This window comes from Schistocerca piceifrons, chromosome 8 (genome assembly GCF_021461385.2).
Source record: "Schistocerca piceifrons isolate TAMUIC-IGC-003096 chromosome 8, iqSchPice1.1, whole genome shotgun sequence".
NCBI lineage: Eukaryota > Metazoa > Arthropoda > Insecta > Orthoptera > Acrididae > Schistocerca > Schistocerca piceifrons.
Window position 1 is genome coordinate 324,269,963 of NC_060145.1, and position 16,746 is coordinate 324,286,708.

The 16,746-nt window shown below is 44.8% G+C and overlaps 1 protein-coding gene across 2 annotated transcripts in view; it reads right to left on the bottom strand.

The window, feature by feature from the left end:
- Window positions 1–16,746, bottom strand: part of LOC124711793 (fatty acyl-CoA reductase 1-like) — a 229,908-nt gene that overhangs the window by 81,770 nt on the left and 131,392 nt on the right. For both annotated transcript variants that reach the window (XM_047242013.1, XM_047242014.1), the window contains exons 6-7: window positions 12,332–12,515; window positions 3,268–3,540 (exon numbers count right to left, since the gene is read on the bottom strand). In XM_047242013.1, the coding sequence (XP_047097969.1) occupies window positions 3,268–3,540; window positions 12,332–12,515 (457 nt within the window). The remainder of the gene's footprint in view (window positions 1–3,267; window positions 3,541–12,331; window positions 12,516–16,746) is intronic.

Genomic DNA, 16,746 nt, shown 5'->3' on the forward strand with positions numbered 1-16,746 from the left:
TAAGCGTCAGTAAAATCATTAGATGAACGTCGGCCGAAGAATCCGAGACAGAAGCCAATAGCCAGTTCGACACTCACCTTGCTTGGGCACAATACGGCAACTTGCCAGCCACAACGGGCCGACGAAATATTGTATACACGCATCATACTTAGCGAACTAGCGACCTGTACTGTCAGAACGGATGCACTGAATTGGCTGCATTGGACGATTTATTGGCGGGCAATACCCCTAAGTACTTTATGTGATATCAAATATTTAGAATTGCAATTACTCTCAATGGCGATATTTTCAACAAGTTACCTGTAGGATCCAAAATAGTGTCCTATTTTTGATGATGATGTCTGGACAATAACAGTAACGTTCAAGTCTTCGAGTTATGTTCTGCTTTGCTCATAGAAGTCGCTTCCAGCTGACTTATCCAAAATCAACAAGTCACGTAGGAAATCAGTAGCTCGTCATTAGTAAAATATTTCCGGGTATGTGGCTACGTAGTCGTATTTTTGTACTGATCAAAGTTCCGGTCATCGTTGCATATGTGCTATACGTTGGTTTTCACCACTACATGGTGACGTAATCACACACCCGAGAATATTTTACTGGATATGGTAATGTACGCGAAAGTCTACGCTCGAATTCTTTAATCAGTTGGCGTTGTGTCATGATACCATGACAATTCTACCTGCGCCACGAACATGAATAGAATCAATGTGAAACGACATTCTCATGTATTGCTGGATTCCACGAAACATTCGGCAAATACTGTTTATCAGTATGTAGTTTTATGATTTTGTACAAGTCGTTTGTTTCCAGACTACGCTTCTACGTGGCGTTAGAATTTTCCCAGATGGCAGTGTAGATTAGCCAAAATAAGTGATGATTTTCTCGAGCCGTTAACAATGTTTCACAGCGATCAGTGAGTTCAGACGTCAAATGATGACAGATAAATTTTATTCTTCCTTTGAAAGAGGGCTAACGTCATGATAATCAAGATATAGGACTACTATAAAAGATCCATTCATGTTCAAAGCCGTATATTTTCCAAAGTATAACATGTAAAAGTATGACTAATGCATGAACAGAACCGTAAACTCATGCATTTTACATCTGGATCTCTACAAATGTTCTGTGAGTGCGTCTCTGGTCGCAAAACATACGTGCAAGCGGTAGTCAAGTTCGTATCTAGTAACATCCTGTCAGTGGTCATCAGAGCAGTATTGGTGCGTTCTTAGAGCTGATCCAGTGTCCTTGGCAGTTGGGGTATGTAAACACAGTCCTTAATGTGTCCTCAAAGGAAAAAGTGACAAGTCGTGACGTCAGACGACTTGGAGGCCAAAGGAAAAGAGGCATATCTTCTTCACTACTAGGCCCAGTCTAGCTAGTACGAAATTCGTCGTTCATGTAGCAACGAATATCGATACTCCAACGAGGTTGTACCCGGTCTTGTAGGAAGATGAAATTCTCGGAATGACCAGTCAGGTATGGAAAAAACCACAACTGCAACATATCGCGATAAGAGCTACTGTCATAGTATTCTCACAGACGAAAAACGGTGTATACAGCTCTATGACACTGAACTAATTGTTGGTAAGGCGGGTACCAGGTTGAGATTCATTGGGAGAGTGCTTAGAAAATGTAGTCCATCAACAAAGGAGGTGGCTTACAAAACACTCGTTCGACCTATACTTGAGTATTGCTCATCAGTGTGGGATCCGTACCAGGTCGGGTTGACGGAGGAGATAGAGAAGATACAAAGAAGAGCGGCGCGTTTCGTCACTGGGTTATTTGGTAACCGTGATAGCGTTACGGAGATGTTTAGCAAACTCAAGTGGCAGACTCTGCAAGAGAGGCGCTCTGCATCGCGGTGTAGCTTGCTCGCCAGGTTTCGAGAGGGTGCGTTTCTGGATGAGGTATCGAATATATTGCTTCCCCCTACTTATACTTCCCGAGGAGATCACGAATGTAAAATTAGAGAGATTAGAGCGCGCACGGAGGCTTTCAGACAGTCGTTCTTCCCGCGAACCATACGCGACTGGAACAGGAAAGGGAGGTAATGACAGTGGCACGTAAAGTGCCCTCCGCCACACACCGTTGGGTGGCTTGCGGAGTATCAATGTAGATGTAGATGTAGAACAGAAAACATTCATTTTAGGAGAATCTCGTTCATGCGCCATGTTTTCGTGAGAATTTTCAGTGCCCCACACACTCACAGGTAAATGGAAGGTTGCATCGTCGCTGAATATCTGCTTGGAGACGAAATGTACGTCCTCAAGCGTTTCCTCCATTGCGATGCAAAACTGGTGGCACTGGCCAAAATCTTTCGGTTTTAATTGTTGCACGAGTTGCAGACGTAACGGTTTGAAATGTAACCACTGTCGCAAGATGTCCCACACAGACTGCTACGGTATTTCATTTTCGTGGCTTGCGCAAACCCTTAATTATTTTGGACTGCGTACTCAACTCAACCGATTTCCAGAGACAACTAGTTTCCCTAAACTGTCGGGGCAAACACACAATGCTGTGTTTATTCATGCAGGTTCTTTTCCAAAATGTCTTCTGACTGCACGCTGCACTGTATTAACAGGTAAATATCTCGTACATTCCAACACAAAAAACCTCTTTTTCCTACTGTATCGCCATTTTGTCAAGGCACTGCAGTCGTAACGCCAACTGGTGGGCACAATGCAAACTCGGTGAGTTTACGACTCCTCTCATGTATAAGTTATGTTTGCACACGTAATTATTTGTAAAATATTGAACTCTGGAAAGGACTGAATCATTTAGAGTATTCCGACCCCGGCAGCTGAGTGGTCAGAGCGACAGAATGTCAATCCTAAGGGTTCGGGTTCGATTCCCGGCTGGGTCGGAGATTTTCTTCGCTCAGAGACTGGGTGTTGTGTTGTCCTAATTATCATCATTTCATCCCCATCGATGCACAAGTCGCCGAAGTGGCGTCAAATCGAAAGAGTTACACCTGGCGATCGGTCTACTCGACGGGAGGCCCTAGTCACGAGACATACATTTAGAGTAACCCTCTACTGAAAAGTTGCCAACGTTAGCCTTATACTTTCGCTTGGAACTTAGGTTAGAGAATGTATCGCGGTGTAGGTCACATCTAAGATTTCATTTTCTGATAAATGTTTATCATATGACTTAAGAACGTTAATGGAATATAATCGCTTCATGAAACTTCGGAAAATGGAGCCAACAATGGAACCTTGTGGAATACACATTTAAGACTGTCACAAAATTATTGATAGGGATACTTACATTGGTTTGATTCCCTTGAGATACAGAAAAGTGTCTGCGATGATAGCTGGAATTAGGTGGAAGAGCACAGCGCCGGTAACATACCCAAATTTCGCTTTAAACATAAAGAGGTAAGCTACCCAGAAGTTTCTTATGCTGGGAAAACTTCTTCCATGATGTGCGTAGTTGATTACTTGACCCCAGGATATGGGATGGCGTGGTGTCGATACGCAGTTGAAGATGCCCGGTTCAGCTGATGCCTGCTGTATCAGAGTTCGTTTGCTGTGTCTGCACCTGGAATAGATAACAACAGGGGCGAGTAGACATGTCAGAAGGGAATCTGTACACATACACTCAGGTGACATAAATCATGGTACAACAATGTGCACATGTATAGAGAGCGTTAGTATCGCGTAAACAAGGTTAAAATGGCAGTGCATTCGCGGAGCTACTCAGGTGATTTATGTGAACGGTTTCCGAAGTGGTTATCGCCGCAAGACGGGAATTAACAGACTCTGAACGCGTAGTGCTACTTGGCGTTAGATACATGGGAAGTTTCATTTCAGAAATCGTTAGGGAATGCAATATTCCAAGATCCACAATGTCAACAGTGTGCCGAGAATACCAAACTTCAGGCATTACCTCTCAGCACAGACAACGCAGCGGCCGGACGGCCTTCACTTAACGACCGAGAGCAGCGGCGTTCGAGTAGAGTTGTCAGTCCTAACTGGCAAACAGTTCTGCCTAAAATAAAAGCAGAAATCAATGAGGGACGAACGACGAATGTATCCGTTAGGACATGCAGCGAAGTTCGGCGTTAATGTGCCATGGCAGCAGAGAACCGAAGAGATTGCGTTTGCTGACAGCACGATATCGCCTGTATCGCCTCTCTTGGGGCCGTGACCATGTCGGTTGGGCCCTATACGACTGGGGAACAGTGGCTCCGTCAGATGCGTTCCGATTTCAGTAAGTGAACTGACGGTAGGGTTCGAGCGTGGCGCAGACCTTACGAAGCCATAGCTCCAAGTTGTCAACAAGGCACTGTGCAAGCTGATAGAGCCACCTAATAGATGCTTTTTTTTTTGGACCTTGAGAGGACCGGTGATGTTACTTGGGGGTGTAATATCCTTGAGAGCTTCACAAATTGGGCTTCCAGGACATTACAAGAAGTCGGATCACGTGGCGAGAGGCAGTGATGGACCTTTTGAGAGCTCGCTGCGGCGAACTGACACGTTGAAGCCAGTGAGGCAAGCATTGGAACGCAGGTGGCTAAGTAGCCAGATACGAGTTTTGCACAAAGCTGTAGAGTGTGTGCGTAGCTGTAAGGGAAAGACAACAGCCTGCAGCTAAGATGAAATGAAAGACTAATACTGTGCGCTTTCAACAAAATTACTTCACTAACCCTGGAAACATGATGCACAACAGTCACGTACACCAGAAAAATCGCGGCAATGCGACGAGCTCCTTGCAACTTCAATTATCACTCTAGGATGATTACAAGGGTGAGTCAAATGAAAACCTTAAATATTTTTTAAATATTATTTCATGCGCAGAAGTGGTACAAAGCTGTATCCCTTTTCAACATAATCTCCCCCACGCTCAATGAAAGTCGTCCAGTGCTTACAAAGTGCATAAATTCGTTTAGGAAAAAATTCTTTTGGTAGTCCGAGCAACCACTCATGCACCGCATGGCGTACCTCTTCATCAGAACGGAACATCTTTCCTCCCCTTGCGTCTTTTGTCTTTGAGTGGTCCAAACATATGGAAATCACTTGGGGAAAGGTCTGGTGAGTATGGTGGATGAGGAAGACACTCAAAATGCAGGTCTGTGATTGTTGCAACTGTTGTAGGGGCAGTGTGGGGCCTTGCATTGTCATGTTGCAAAAGGTCACCTGCTGACAGCAATCCACGTCGCTTTGATTTGATTGCAGGACGCAGATAATTTTTTAGGAGATCTGTGTATGATGCACTGGTAACAGTGGTCCCTCTAGGCGTGTAATGCTCCAAAATGACGCCTTTTTCGTCCCAAAAGAGAGTCAACCTTCCCTGCTGATGGTTCTGTTCGAAACTTCTTTGGTTTTGGTGATGAGGAATGGCGCCATTCCTTGCCCGCTCTCTTCGTCTGGTTGGTGGAAGTGAACCCATGTTTCGTCCCCAGTAACGATTCTTGCAAGGAAGCCATCACCTTCTCGTTCAAAGCACCGAAGAAGTTCTTCACAAGCATCATCACGTCGTTCTCTCTTTTCAAGAGTGAACTTCCGTGGCACCGATCTTGCACACACTTTGTGAGACTGGAGCACATCATGCACAATGTGATGTGCTGACCTATGGCAAATCTGTAAACATGCTGCAGTGTCATTCAGTGTCACTCGGCGATTTTCCCTCATTATGGCTTGAATTGCTGCATTGTTCTGTGGAGTCACAACTCGTTGTGTCTGACTTGGATGAGGAGCTCTTTCACTGAAGTCACACCATTTGTGACCTTCCTTCTCCATTCGTGGACTTGCTGCTGTGACAAACATACATCACCGTACTGAACATCCATTCGTCGATGAATTTCAATAGGTTTCATACCTTCACTACGCAAAAACCAAATAACAGAACACTGTTCTTCCTTGGCGCAAGTTGCAACTGGGGCGGCCATCTTTATACTGATACTGCGACGGTATGTGTCTATCTGCACTATGCTGCCACCTAATGGCCATTCTGCTCGCTGTTTGTAGCACGCTTACCAACTTACAGGGTAACGGCGTGAAATTTCTATTTGTTATTACAAATTTACGTTTTCAATTGACTCACCCTCGTATAATGGTAGTTAAATTGTTTCTAAATACAATAGATTACCAAATTAATAACAACTAAACCACCGGGGCAGTCTGATTATATGATGCGTCAGGTAAAAACTGCCGCCAATAGATAGAACATGTTACTTTTCAAATCAGCCTGTGTATGAATAATTACAGCAAGTGTTTTTAAAAATTGATACTCATGTATGCCAGTACTACAAGTATAAAGATAATGAAAGAGTTTCCCTTCTAAGGCCGTACAGTCCAGAATCGGCATGTCAATCAGACAAAATTGCCGTCAGCAGTGAGGCAATCATCCCGCCGACGTACCATGTTGAAGCTACCAGTTTGGTAAAACAGAGTGTCCTGATGCGTGGAGAAATGCATAACTGCCTGCTGCACATCTTCGACAGGAATCACCGATCCTTCAAGGCCGTTTTTTAGGGGCAGAAGGTATGATAATCGTATGGGCAGAGTTCATGGCTATAGCGCGGGTGCTCCACAGACGCCTACTTGGCGCGGCGTAACTACTGCGTAACGACCTTCCACAATGGTGGTTTTCGAGAAACATGCTGTTCCATTCACGTTTTCCATTAGCTGATGGAAGTCTATCGGTGTTTTTCCTTCGGCAACCAAGAAACGAATAACAGCCGACTGGTCCTGTCTGGATGCGCTTGGTAATAACGTCGCGATATGAAAGCTGGTTTGCCTGGGTGCCAGTGTTGGCCTCGGGTTAGTTAGAAGAAGGCCAGTTACGGACCTGCAACAAAACTGTCTGCGTCCTAGACACACTGGATGTACTCCTGGAGTTATGGGTGCGGCTCCGTATGACAGCAGGAGCTTGGTTGTTCGAAGCACACTGACTGCAAATTTTACGTCAGTCTGGTGATTAGACCTATTGTGGTTCATGAACAGCATTCCAGGAGTGTTTCCCAACAGGCTAGAGCTGGCCCACACACAGAATTTGTAACCTAACACTGTCTACTTATTGCCGACATGTTGCCTTGGCCTTCTCATCCACCAGATCTGTCTCTAGTCGGGCGCATATGGGACATCATCGGAGGACAAATCCGTCATCATCCACAGACAGCATTAACTATCCACGTATTGACCGAGTAAGTGGAACAGGCCTGGAACTCCATCCCAAAAACTAACATCCGTCACCTGTGTTAATGCAATACATCCCAGTTTGCATGTTACAGGACCGGCTGTAGGCTATACACTAACATCGGTTTCGCAAGGGAAGGAAACAGTTCATTGTAGAAGAAGTGTGTAAAACACCACTAAGGACCGTTTAAGAACGTTTTAATCACAGGGAAATCCTGGAAATTTAAGATGCCAGGGGTTGTTCCGCATCACATTTGATGAACGTGTACACTTATTTATATATACTGACTGAAATCCCATGTAAGATTCATAATATGATTTCTTGATGCCATGGAAATAAATGTCGAGTGTAGTAAAAATATAGTTCAAAGCATTCGAAGCTCTCCACTAGAGGCGATTACTGATATAATAGACCTGACGCAGATTGAAGCGGTGGCGCTCGTTTGGGTTGTAATCCGCCACCCCCTTTTCTCCCCCCCCCCCTCCAAAATACATTTAGTAAAAGCTCCTGTATTGTTATGTATATCAATTTTCAAATTTAGTGGATAAATTCCGGATATAAGTCGCATGTACACTTAGAATCTCGAAAATGAGAAGTGGTAGAAATTAGAAGTAGCGTGTGTCCCAGGTCACTTTTCAGTAGCTCTTGTGAGGGTTGGCCCACGTGGATGTGCTCGTAATCTGAGCGGTAGTGTTCCAGCTATGTACGAACGCATTTGTAGGCTGACTGTGTCTGCAGTGCCTGACGAACTACTGGCAGCTGAGAAAGGGAAGACACAAATGGAAAGACCCTCCACTAAAGAAAATAAAAACTCGGAAACACTCACTTACTGAATATGAATGGAAACAACAGAGAGAAACACCATACTTCGATGTTATATTGCGCAAATTTGTCAAACTTGTGGGTATGTTTCACTACTATACCAGTTCTTAAATTAAATATCTGATACGTGTACGTGTCTAATTTTCAGACATATGATTTCAAACGCTATATTTCTGTAAGTTGCAATGTTTTGGTTGCTATGCTCAAGTGATACACTGAGCATTGTTACCTAAATAAAATTGACTTATATTAAACCAGTTTTATATATTTTATTGTAATCAAACAATCTATTGTTATTAAAATATTTTTGTTTTGTTATTATTTCTTAATAGGTCTTAGATATCTCTGGCATATAGAATTGGTATTACAGAAAGTGACACTGACGGAAAGAAAAACACAACAACAGGAAGGAGTTGTGCGACACGAACGAAAGCTGGTAGGCGTGTTTTAACCTCTGAAAGAGGTAGGCAGTAGCATAAGAGTGTACCAGAGGTCGCTTTTCAGTAGCTCTTGTGAGGAGTGGCCCACGTGGATGTGCCCGTAACCTGAGCGGTACGACCTGACGTACTGGACGTGGTGAGTTGATGTAAGTCAAGTCAAATTCGAGTAAAACAGAAGTGATTTCTGGCGTTCCCCACGGTAGTGTTATAGACCCTTTGCTGTTCCTTATCTATATAAACGATTTGGGAAACAATTTGAGCAGCCGTCTTAGGTTGTTTGCAGATGACGCTGTCGTTTATCGACCAATAAATTCATCATAAAATCAAAACAAATAGCAAAACGATTTAGGAAAGATATCTGAATGGTGTGAAAAGTGGCAGTTGACCCTAAATAACGAAAAGTGTGAGGTCTTCCACATTAGTGCTAAAAGGAATCCGTTAAACTTCGGTTACACGATAAATCAGTCTAATCTAAAGGCCGTAAATTCAACTAAATACCTAGGAATTACAATAACGAACAACTTAAATTGGAAGGAACCCACACAAAATGTTCTGGCGAAGGCTAACCAAAAACTGCGTTTCATTGGCAGGACACTTAGAAAATGTAACAGATCTACTAAGGAGACTGCCTATACTACGCTTGTCCGTCCTCTTTTAGAATACTGCTGCACTGCGTGGGATCCTTACCAGGTAGCATTGACGGAGACCATCTAAAAAGTTCAAAGGAGGGCAGCACCTTGTGTATTATAGCGAAATATGGGAAGGACTGTCACTGAAATGATACAGGATTTGGGCTGGACATCATTAAAGCAAAGGTGTTTTTTCTTGCGACGGAATCTTCCCACGAAATTCCAATCACAATCTTTTTTCTCAGAATGCGAAAATATTTCTTTAACATTGACCTACACAACTGGCCGTTAAAATTGCTACATCACGAAGATGACCTGCTACAGACGCGAAATTTAACCGACAGGAAGAAGATCCTGCGATATGCAAATGATTAGCTTTTCAGAGCATTCACACAAGGTTGGCGCCGGTGGCGACATCTACAATGTGCTGACATAAGGAAAGTTTCCAACTGATTTCTCACCCACAAACAGCAGTTGAGTGGCGTTGCCTGGGGAAACGTTGTTGTCATGCCTCGTGTAAGGAGGAGAAATGCGTACCATCATGTTTCCGACTTTGATAAAGGTCGGATTGTAGACTATCGCGATTGCGGTATATCGTATCGCGACATTGCTGCTCGCGTTAGTCGATATCCAATGACTGTTAGCAGAATATGGAATCGGTGGGTTCAGGAGGGTAATACGGAACGCCGTGCTGGATCCCAACGGCCTGGTATCACTAGCAGTCGAGATGACAGGCATCTTATCCGCATGGCTGTAACGGATCGTGCAGCCACGTCTCGATCCCTGAGTCAACAGATGGGGACGTTTGCAAGACAACAACCATCTGCACAAACAGTTCGACGACGTCTGCTGCAGTATGGACTATGAGCACGGAGACCATGGCTGCGTTTACCCTTGACGCTGCATCACAGGAAGCAGCACCTGCGATGGTGTACTCAACGACGAACCTGGGTGCACGAATGGCAAAACGTCATTTTTTCGGATGAATCCAGGTTCTGTTTACAGCATCATGACGGTCGCATCCGTGTTTGGCGACATCGCGGTGAACGCACGTTGGTAGCGTGTATTCGTCGTCGCCATACTGGCGTATCACCCGGCGTGATGGTATGGATTGCCGTTGGTTACACGTCTCGGTCACATGTTGTTCGCACTGACGGCGCTTTGAACAGTGGACGTTACATTTCAGATGTGTTACGACCCGTAGCTCTACCCTTCATTCGATCCCCGTGAAACCCTACATTTCAGCAGGATAATGCACGAGCGCATGTTGCAGGTCCTGCACGGGCCTTTCTGGATACAGAAAACGTTCGACTACTGCCCTGGCCAGCACATTCTCCAGGTCTCTCACCAATTGAAAACGTCTGGTCAATGGTGGCCGAGCAACTGGCTCGTCACAATACGCCAGTCACTAGTCTTGATGAACTGAGGTATCGTGTTGAAGCTGCATGGGCAGCTGTACCTGCACACGCCATCCTAGCTCTGTTTGACTCAATGCCCAGGCGTATCTAGGCCGTTATTACGGCCAGAGGTGGCTGTTCTGGGTACTGATTTCTCAGGATCTATGCACCCAAATTGCGTGAAGACGTAATCACATGTCAGTTCTAGTATAATATATTTGTCCAATAAATACCCGTTTATCATCTGCATTTCTTCTTTGTGTAGCAATTTTAATGGCCAGTAGTGTAAATTGTGTGAAACGATCACATTGATAAAATAAGGGAAATCAGGTCTCGTACAGAAAGATATAGGTTTTCGTTCTTTCCGCGGGCTATACGAGATTGGAATAATAGAGAACTGTGAAGGTGGTTCGATGAACCCTCTGCCAGGAACTTAAATGTGATTTGCAGAGTATCTATGTGGATGCTTTTAAGGTGACAGAGACGCCATTATCAACACCTCACTGAGCTTGAAAGCAGCTATGTAATAGGGCTACTAGAAACTGGATGTTCCTTCTGCTGTATGCAGAAAGACTTGGCAGGAATGCTGCCACTTTACATGACTGCTGGTGGCGGTGGTACCGAGAATGTACGGTTGCAAGACGACTGTGCTCCGGACGTCCACGTGGCACTACCGAGAGGGAAGACCCTCAAGTTCGGCCTATGGATCTGACGTATCGTACTACACGTAAAACGTCGTTTTGAGCAGCAGTTGGCACCACAGTAACAACGAAAACTGCAAATATGTTATGCCAATCACAGCTGCGAGCAAGAAGCCCTGTGGCGTGTATTCCAATGACCCCGAAAAAGCGCCATTTTCGACTTCAGATGTGTGAAGCGAGAGCTCATTGGAGGGCAGGGCAGAGGTCGGCCACGTTTTCTGATGAAAGATGGTTCCGCATCGGTGCCAGTAATGGCGGTGATTTGGTTAGAAGGAGGCCGGAAACCAACTTTTCTACGTGCTCGACGCAAAGGACCTACACCTGGAGTTACGGCCTGGGCAGCGATATCGTGTGACAGCAGGAGCATTCTTTAAAATTATCCCAAGCAAATCTGTACGTCAGTGTGGTGATTCGACATCTTGTAGTACCATTCACGAACAGCATTTTGGCCGGCCGCGGTGGACGAGCGGTTCTAGGCGCTTCATTCCGGAACCACGCGCCTGCTATGGTTGCAGGTTCGAATCCTGCCTCGGGAATGGATGTGTGTGATGTCCTTAGCTTAGTTACGTTTAAGTAGTTCTAAGTCTAGGGGACTGATGACCTGAGATGTTAAGTGCTTAGAGCCATTTGACCCATTTGAACAGCATTCCAGCGGGTATTTTCCAGTATCATAACACTCGTCCAAATCTCGCTGTTGTAACGTAACATGGTGTACAGACTGCCGAAATGTTCCTTGGCGCGCTCGACCACCAGATCTGTCCCCAGTCGAGCACATATGGGACATCATCAGACTACAATTCCAGCGTCACCCACAACCAGCATTAACGGTCCATGTATTGACCGACCAAGTGCAACAGTCGCGGAACTCATTCCCACAAACTGACATCCGACACCTGCACAACACAATGCATGAACGTTTGCTTGCTTGCATTCACCATTCTGGGGGCTACACTGGTTATTAATGTATTTCACATCTGCTATGGCTTATCTCGTGCTCACATTAAGATGTTTATCACTTAAATATCTTACCTAGATAAATGCATTCCTTAAATGTCATAACTCTACAGGAATTATTTTTTGGTGTTGCGATATTTTGCTCCGTCAGTGCATATCTGGAGGGAGGAAGGAGGGTTGAGGGACAATAAAAAACTGTGATACCTCACATTCGAACTCTGGATCCGTGCCTGCAGCAGAGAACTCACCAGGTCTCCCACGCACAGGCGATGGTTGCGTTGGCTACCATGTCTGCGGGCACACCGTCAGCCATTGCGTTGCTGTCGATAGACATGGCGTGTAAAACTCCCACAGCACCACCGAGACCCATGGCATTGGGGCCGTACAAGTTGCCTGCCCACAGGGCCAATGGCTCATGGTACGTGCTCGACACTGAAGGAATGTAGCAACACGTCAGTTTCAACACCCTGTTTGTCTTCTTGTACAGCACAATATTTCACATTCGAAAATATTGTTTTGAAACTTCTATTTGTTACAAGGCTTATATATCACACACACAAGCAAAACAACTGATACCGAGACCTCTTACTCTGTGCATTTCAAAATGTCATTTGCTTTCAAAGAAAAATAAAGTCGACACAAAAAAGAATTTTTTACAAAAAATGGTACAAATGGCTCTGAGCACTGTGGGACTTAACATCTGAGGTCATCAGTCCCCTAGAACTTAGAACTACTTAAACCTAACTAACCTAAGGACAGCACACACATCCATGCCCGAGGCAGGATTCGAACCTGCGACCGTAGCGGTTGCGCGGTTCCAGAAATTTTTTACAGAACTGTGGGCTATGCACATATGCGCAACCCTACATCATCCATCCTCGCCCCCCTCAGTTTCAATGTCAGTTACTTGTACTTTTCGGGGAATTACACAACTCGGCCAAATCGGATAACTTCCTTTGAGAGTGAAATATTTTGTTTTTCGCTCCAGGACTTCGTAGGGGTCTTCGTAGGGAGGCAGTACTTTGGCTTTCACTTTGTCATCTCTCACAAATACATGAGTCGCATTACACAAATCTTAAGTAACGAAAAGTATTTCCTTTACCTTGTGGGAAAATTCTGAAGGGATAAGTATCTCGGAAGCTTGAAATTTAGTGTGGACGTCAATGCGAAATGCTTTTAATTGTTTCCACATTGAAACATTGCCTCAAAACATGGTAGAGAATCCAAAGAGATTATGGTCGTATATAAAGTACACAGTCAATACCGTCACTGCGCGATAGCGCTGGAAATGTTACCGACGATGGTGCCACTAAAGCGGAGTTACTAAATACAGTTTTCCGTAATTCCTTCACGAAAGAAGACGAAATAAATATTCCAGAATTCGAAACCAGAACAGCTGTTAGCATGAGTGACATAAAAGTAGATATCTTAGGTGTTGTGAAACAACTCAAATCACTTAAGAAAGGCGTCTTCCGGTGCAGATGGTTTAACAATCAGCCTCCTGTCAGGGTATGCAGACACAATAGCGCCTTCCTTAGCAATCATATACAACCGCTCACTTGACGAAATGTCTTTTCCTAACGATTGGAAAGTAGCACAGTCACACCAATATTCAAGACAGGAAATAGGAGTAATCCATTGAATTACAGACCCATATCACTGACCTCAATTTGCAGTAGGATTTTGGAGCATATACTGTACTCGAACATTATGAATCACCTTGAAGAAAATGACTTATGGATTCATAACGAACACGGATTCAGAAAATATCGTTCTTGTGCAACACAGCTCTTTATTCCCATGAAGTAATGAGTGTTGTCGACAAGGAATCTCAGATTGATTCCATATTCCTAGACTTCCAGAAGGTTTTTGCTACCGTTCCTCACAAGCGACTATAATCAAATTGCATGCATATAGAGCATCGTCTCAGTTGTGTGACTGAATTCGTGATTTCCTCTCAGAGAGGTCACAGTTCGTAGTGGTAGATCATCGAGTAGAACAGAAGTGATATCTGGCGTTCCGCAATGTAGTGTCATAGGCCCTCTGCTGTTCCTGATTTACATAAATGGTCTAGGTGATAATCTGAGCAGCCTCCTTAGATTGTTTGCAGATGACGCTGTAATTTACCGTCTAGTAAAAACATCAGACGATCAATTCCAATAACAAAATGATCTAGAGAGAATTTCTTTATGGTGCGAAAAGTGGCAATTGGCACTAAACAAAGAAAAGTGCGAGGTCATCCACTTGGATACTAAAATAAATCCGATAAATTTTGGGTACACGATAAATCGCACAAATCTAAGGGCTGTCAGTTCGACTAAATACCTAGGAATCACAATTACGAGCAACTTAAATTGGAAAGGCCACATAGATAATATCATGGGGAAGGCGAAACAAAGACTGCGCTTTGTTCGCAGAACACTTAGAAGATGCGACAAACCCACTAAAGAGACAGCCTACATTGCACTTGTCCGTCCTTTGCTGGAATATTGCTGCGCGGTGTGGGATCCTTACCAGGTAGGATTGACGGAGGACATCGAAAAAGTGCAAAGAAGGGCAGCTTGTTTCGTGTTATCGCGCAATAGGGGTGAGAGTGTCACTGATATGATACGCGATTTGGGTGGCAGTCATTGAAACAAAGGCGGTCTTCTTTGCGGCGGGATCTATTTACGAAATTTCAAACACAAACTTTCTCTTCCGAATGCGAAAGTATTTTGTTGACACCCACCTACGTAGGGACAAATGTTCATAATAATAAAATAAGAGAAATTAGAGAGTAGTATGAAAATGGTTCGATGAACCCTCTGCCAGGCACTTAAGTGTGAATTGCAGAGTAACTATGTAGATGTAGTTTATAAAGCGAATGCTGGTAGATATACTTCTTGTTTGTTTTCCGATCTTAAAATAGAAACACCTGGCAATATTAGAGTTGTGCTGTATAGCATCTCAGCGACTTTTGAGGTATTTTCTTTTCTCACACAGCTACACAGACCTATAAGAACCGTACAAATGGTGTAACTCCATTTGTATTTACTATTTTTGACGTTAGATGGAATCTCTCAATTTTACCAATTAACTTTGGATGATATGCTGTAGTTTGAGTTAATTTAGAGCCATAAACGTAGCTAGTACGCGGAACAGCTGCGACTGGAATTGTTCTACTTGGTTAGTCACTATTTGGTTAGGTGCTCCAAATCTAGCGATCCAGGAGTTCTAAAACACTCGTGCCACTGTTTCTGTTCGAACATCACGTAGTGTAATGACTTGTGTCCAGTTATTGCGTCGATAGACTCATGTAAAACGGTGTCTAAATTTATCTGAGGGTGGCAGTGGTCCAGTCAGATCGACGTGTACTACCTTAAATAGTCCACCTGTGTTTGGAAACGCACGGGTTGAGATCCAGTGAACGAGCAGGCCATGCAACTGGACCCCCTCATTCGATCCATCGACCAGGGAAGAACGACTGAGATGCGTCCGGACGTTAACGGTGACGTGAGCTGGAACACCTTCATAAAGCAGCCACATAACCCTTCGAACCATCAATGAAACCTCTCCCAGAAGGAGAAGCAAAGTCAACTGCAAGAAGCGCCGGGAGTTCCGGCTTGTTAGGCACGTGGAAGGTAGACTGGTCCGAAAATACGGTCGCTAATTATCCCCGCCCACACATTCCGGCTGCACCGATGCTGATAATTCGCTGTCACCATACCATGGGGATTCTGCAGACTATCCCACAGATGACTGTTATGAAAGTTGAAGATAACACTCCGCGTAAATGTGGTCTCGTTTGTGAATTGGACGGACGACACAAACAGCCGAATCGTGGTTGTCTGGTGAAGGAACCAGTGACAAAACTGCTCCAGATCTGGAGAGTCTGTCGCTAGTAAGTCCTGCACACGTAAGTGATAAGGATAGTAAGAATTGTCGTGCAGAATGTTCCAGACGGTCGTCTGGCTTACCCTGTACTGGCGGGCCAACTGCCTGGTAGTTTCACTGCAGTCATCTTCCAAAGTGTTAATCACATTTTGCTCCAAGATCGATATCCGAACATTTTGAGTACGTCCTTCATGATTTCCTGCTTCCTGAAACGACCCTGTCTCAGACAAACGGCGAAAAACTGTTGCAAACATTGAATACTGTGATTATTGTCGGCGGGATTAGATCTCCTGATACAAGCATGCTGCCCGTCGCGCGGTGCCATTTGCCTTTCCGTAAGTAAACACCGTGCCAGCAGGCTCTCGATTCAAACACGGAACCACTGTGTACAACGCTGTATCCCATCCACTACAAGGTGGGTCAGCAAGAGAGATGAATCGGACACAACATTACCAGTTAATATGACAGGAGAGGGCGCTAGCACATGACGTTTGAGGAACTGCATCACCCTCTAGGACAGGCTGTTCCAGCTCGTCGGCTCCGTTGTGAGCCGCGGAGCACTCCCTGCTTCAGGGAGCCGTGTCGCTCGCTGTGGCCAGTCGAGTGGGCCGGCACGCCGGCACGTGGCACGTCCTGTTGCTGTGTAATCGAGTGGTACCACATCCAAGAGTTCTTCAGTTACTTGCAGCTCCATGTCGACACCACGCACAAAGACTGCAAGCTGAGCGCAGCCCGATATGTCGGTGCTTTCGTCAAGCGCTAGCGAAAATGTAACAAAGCTCTCCGCCTT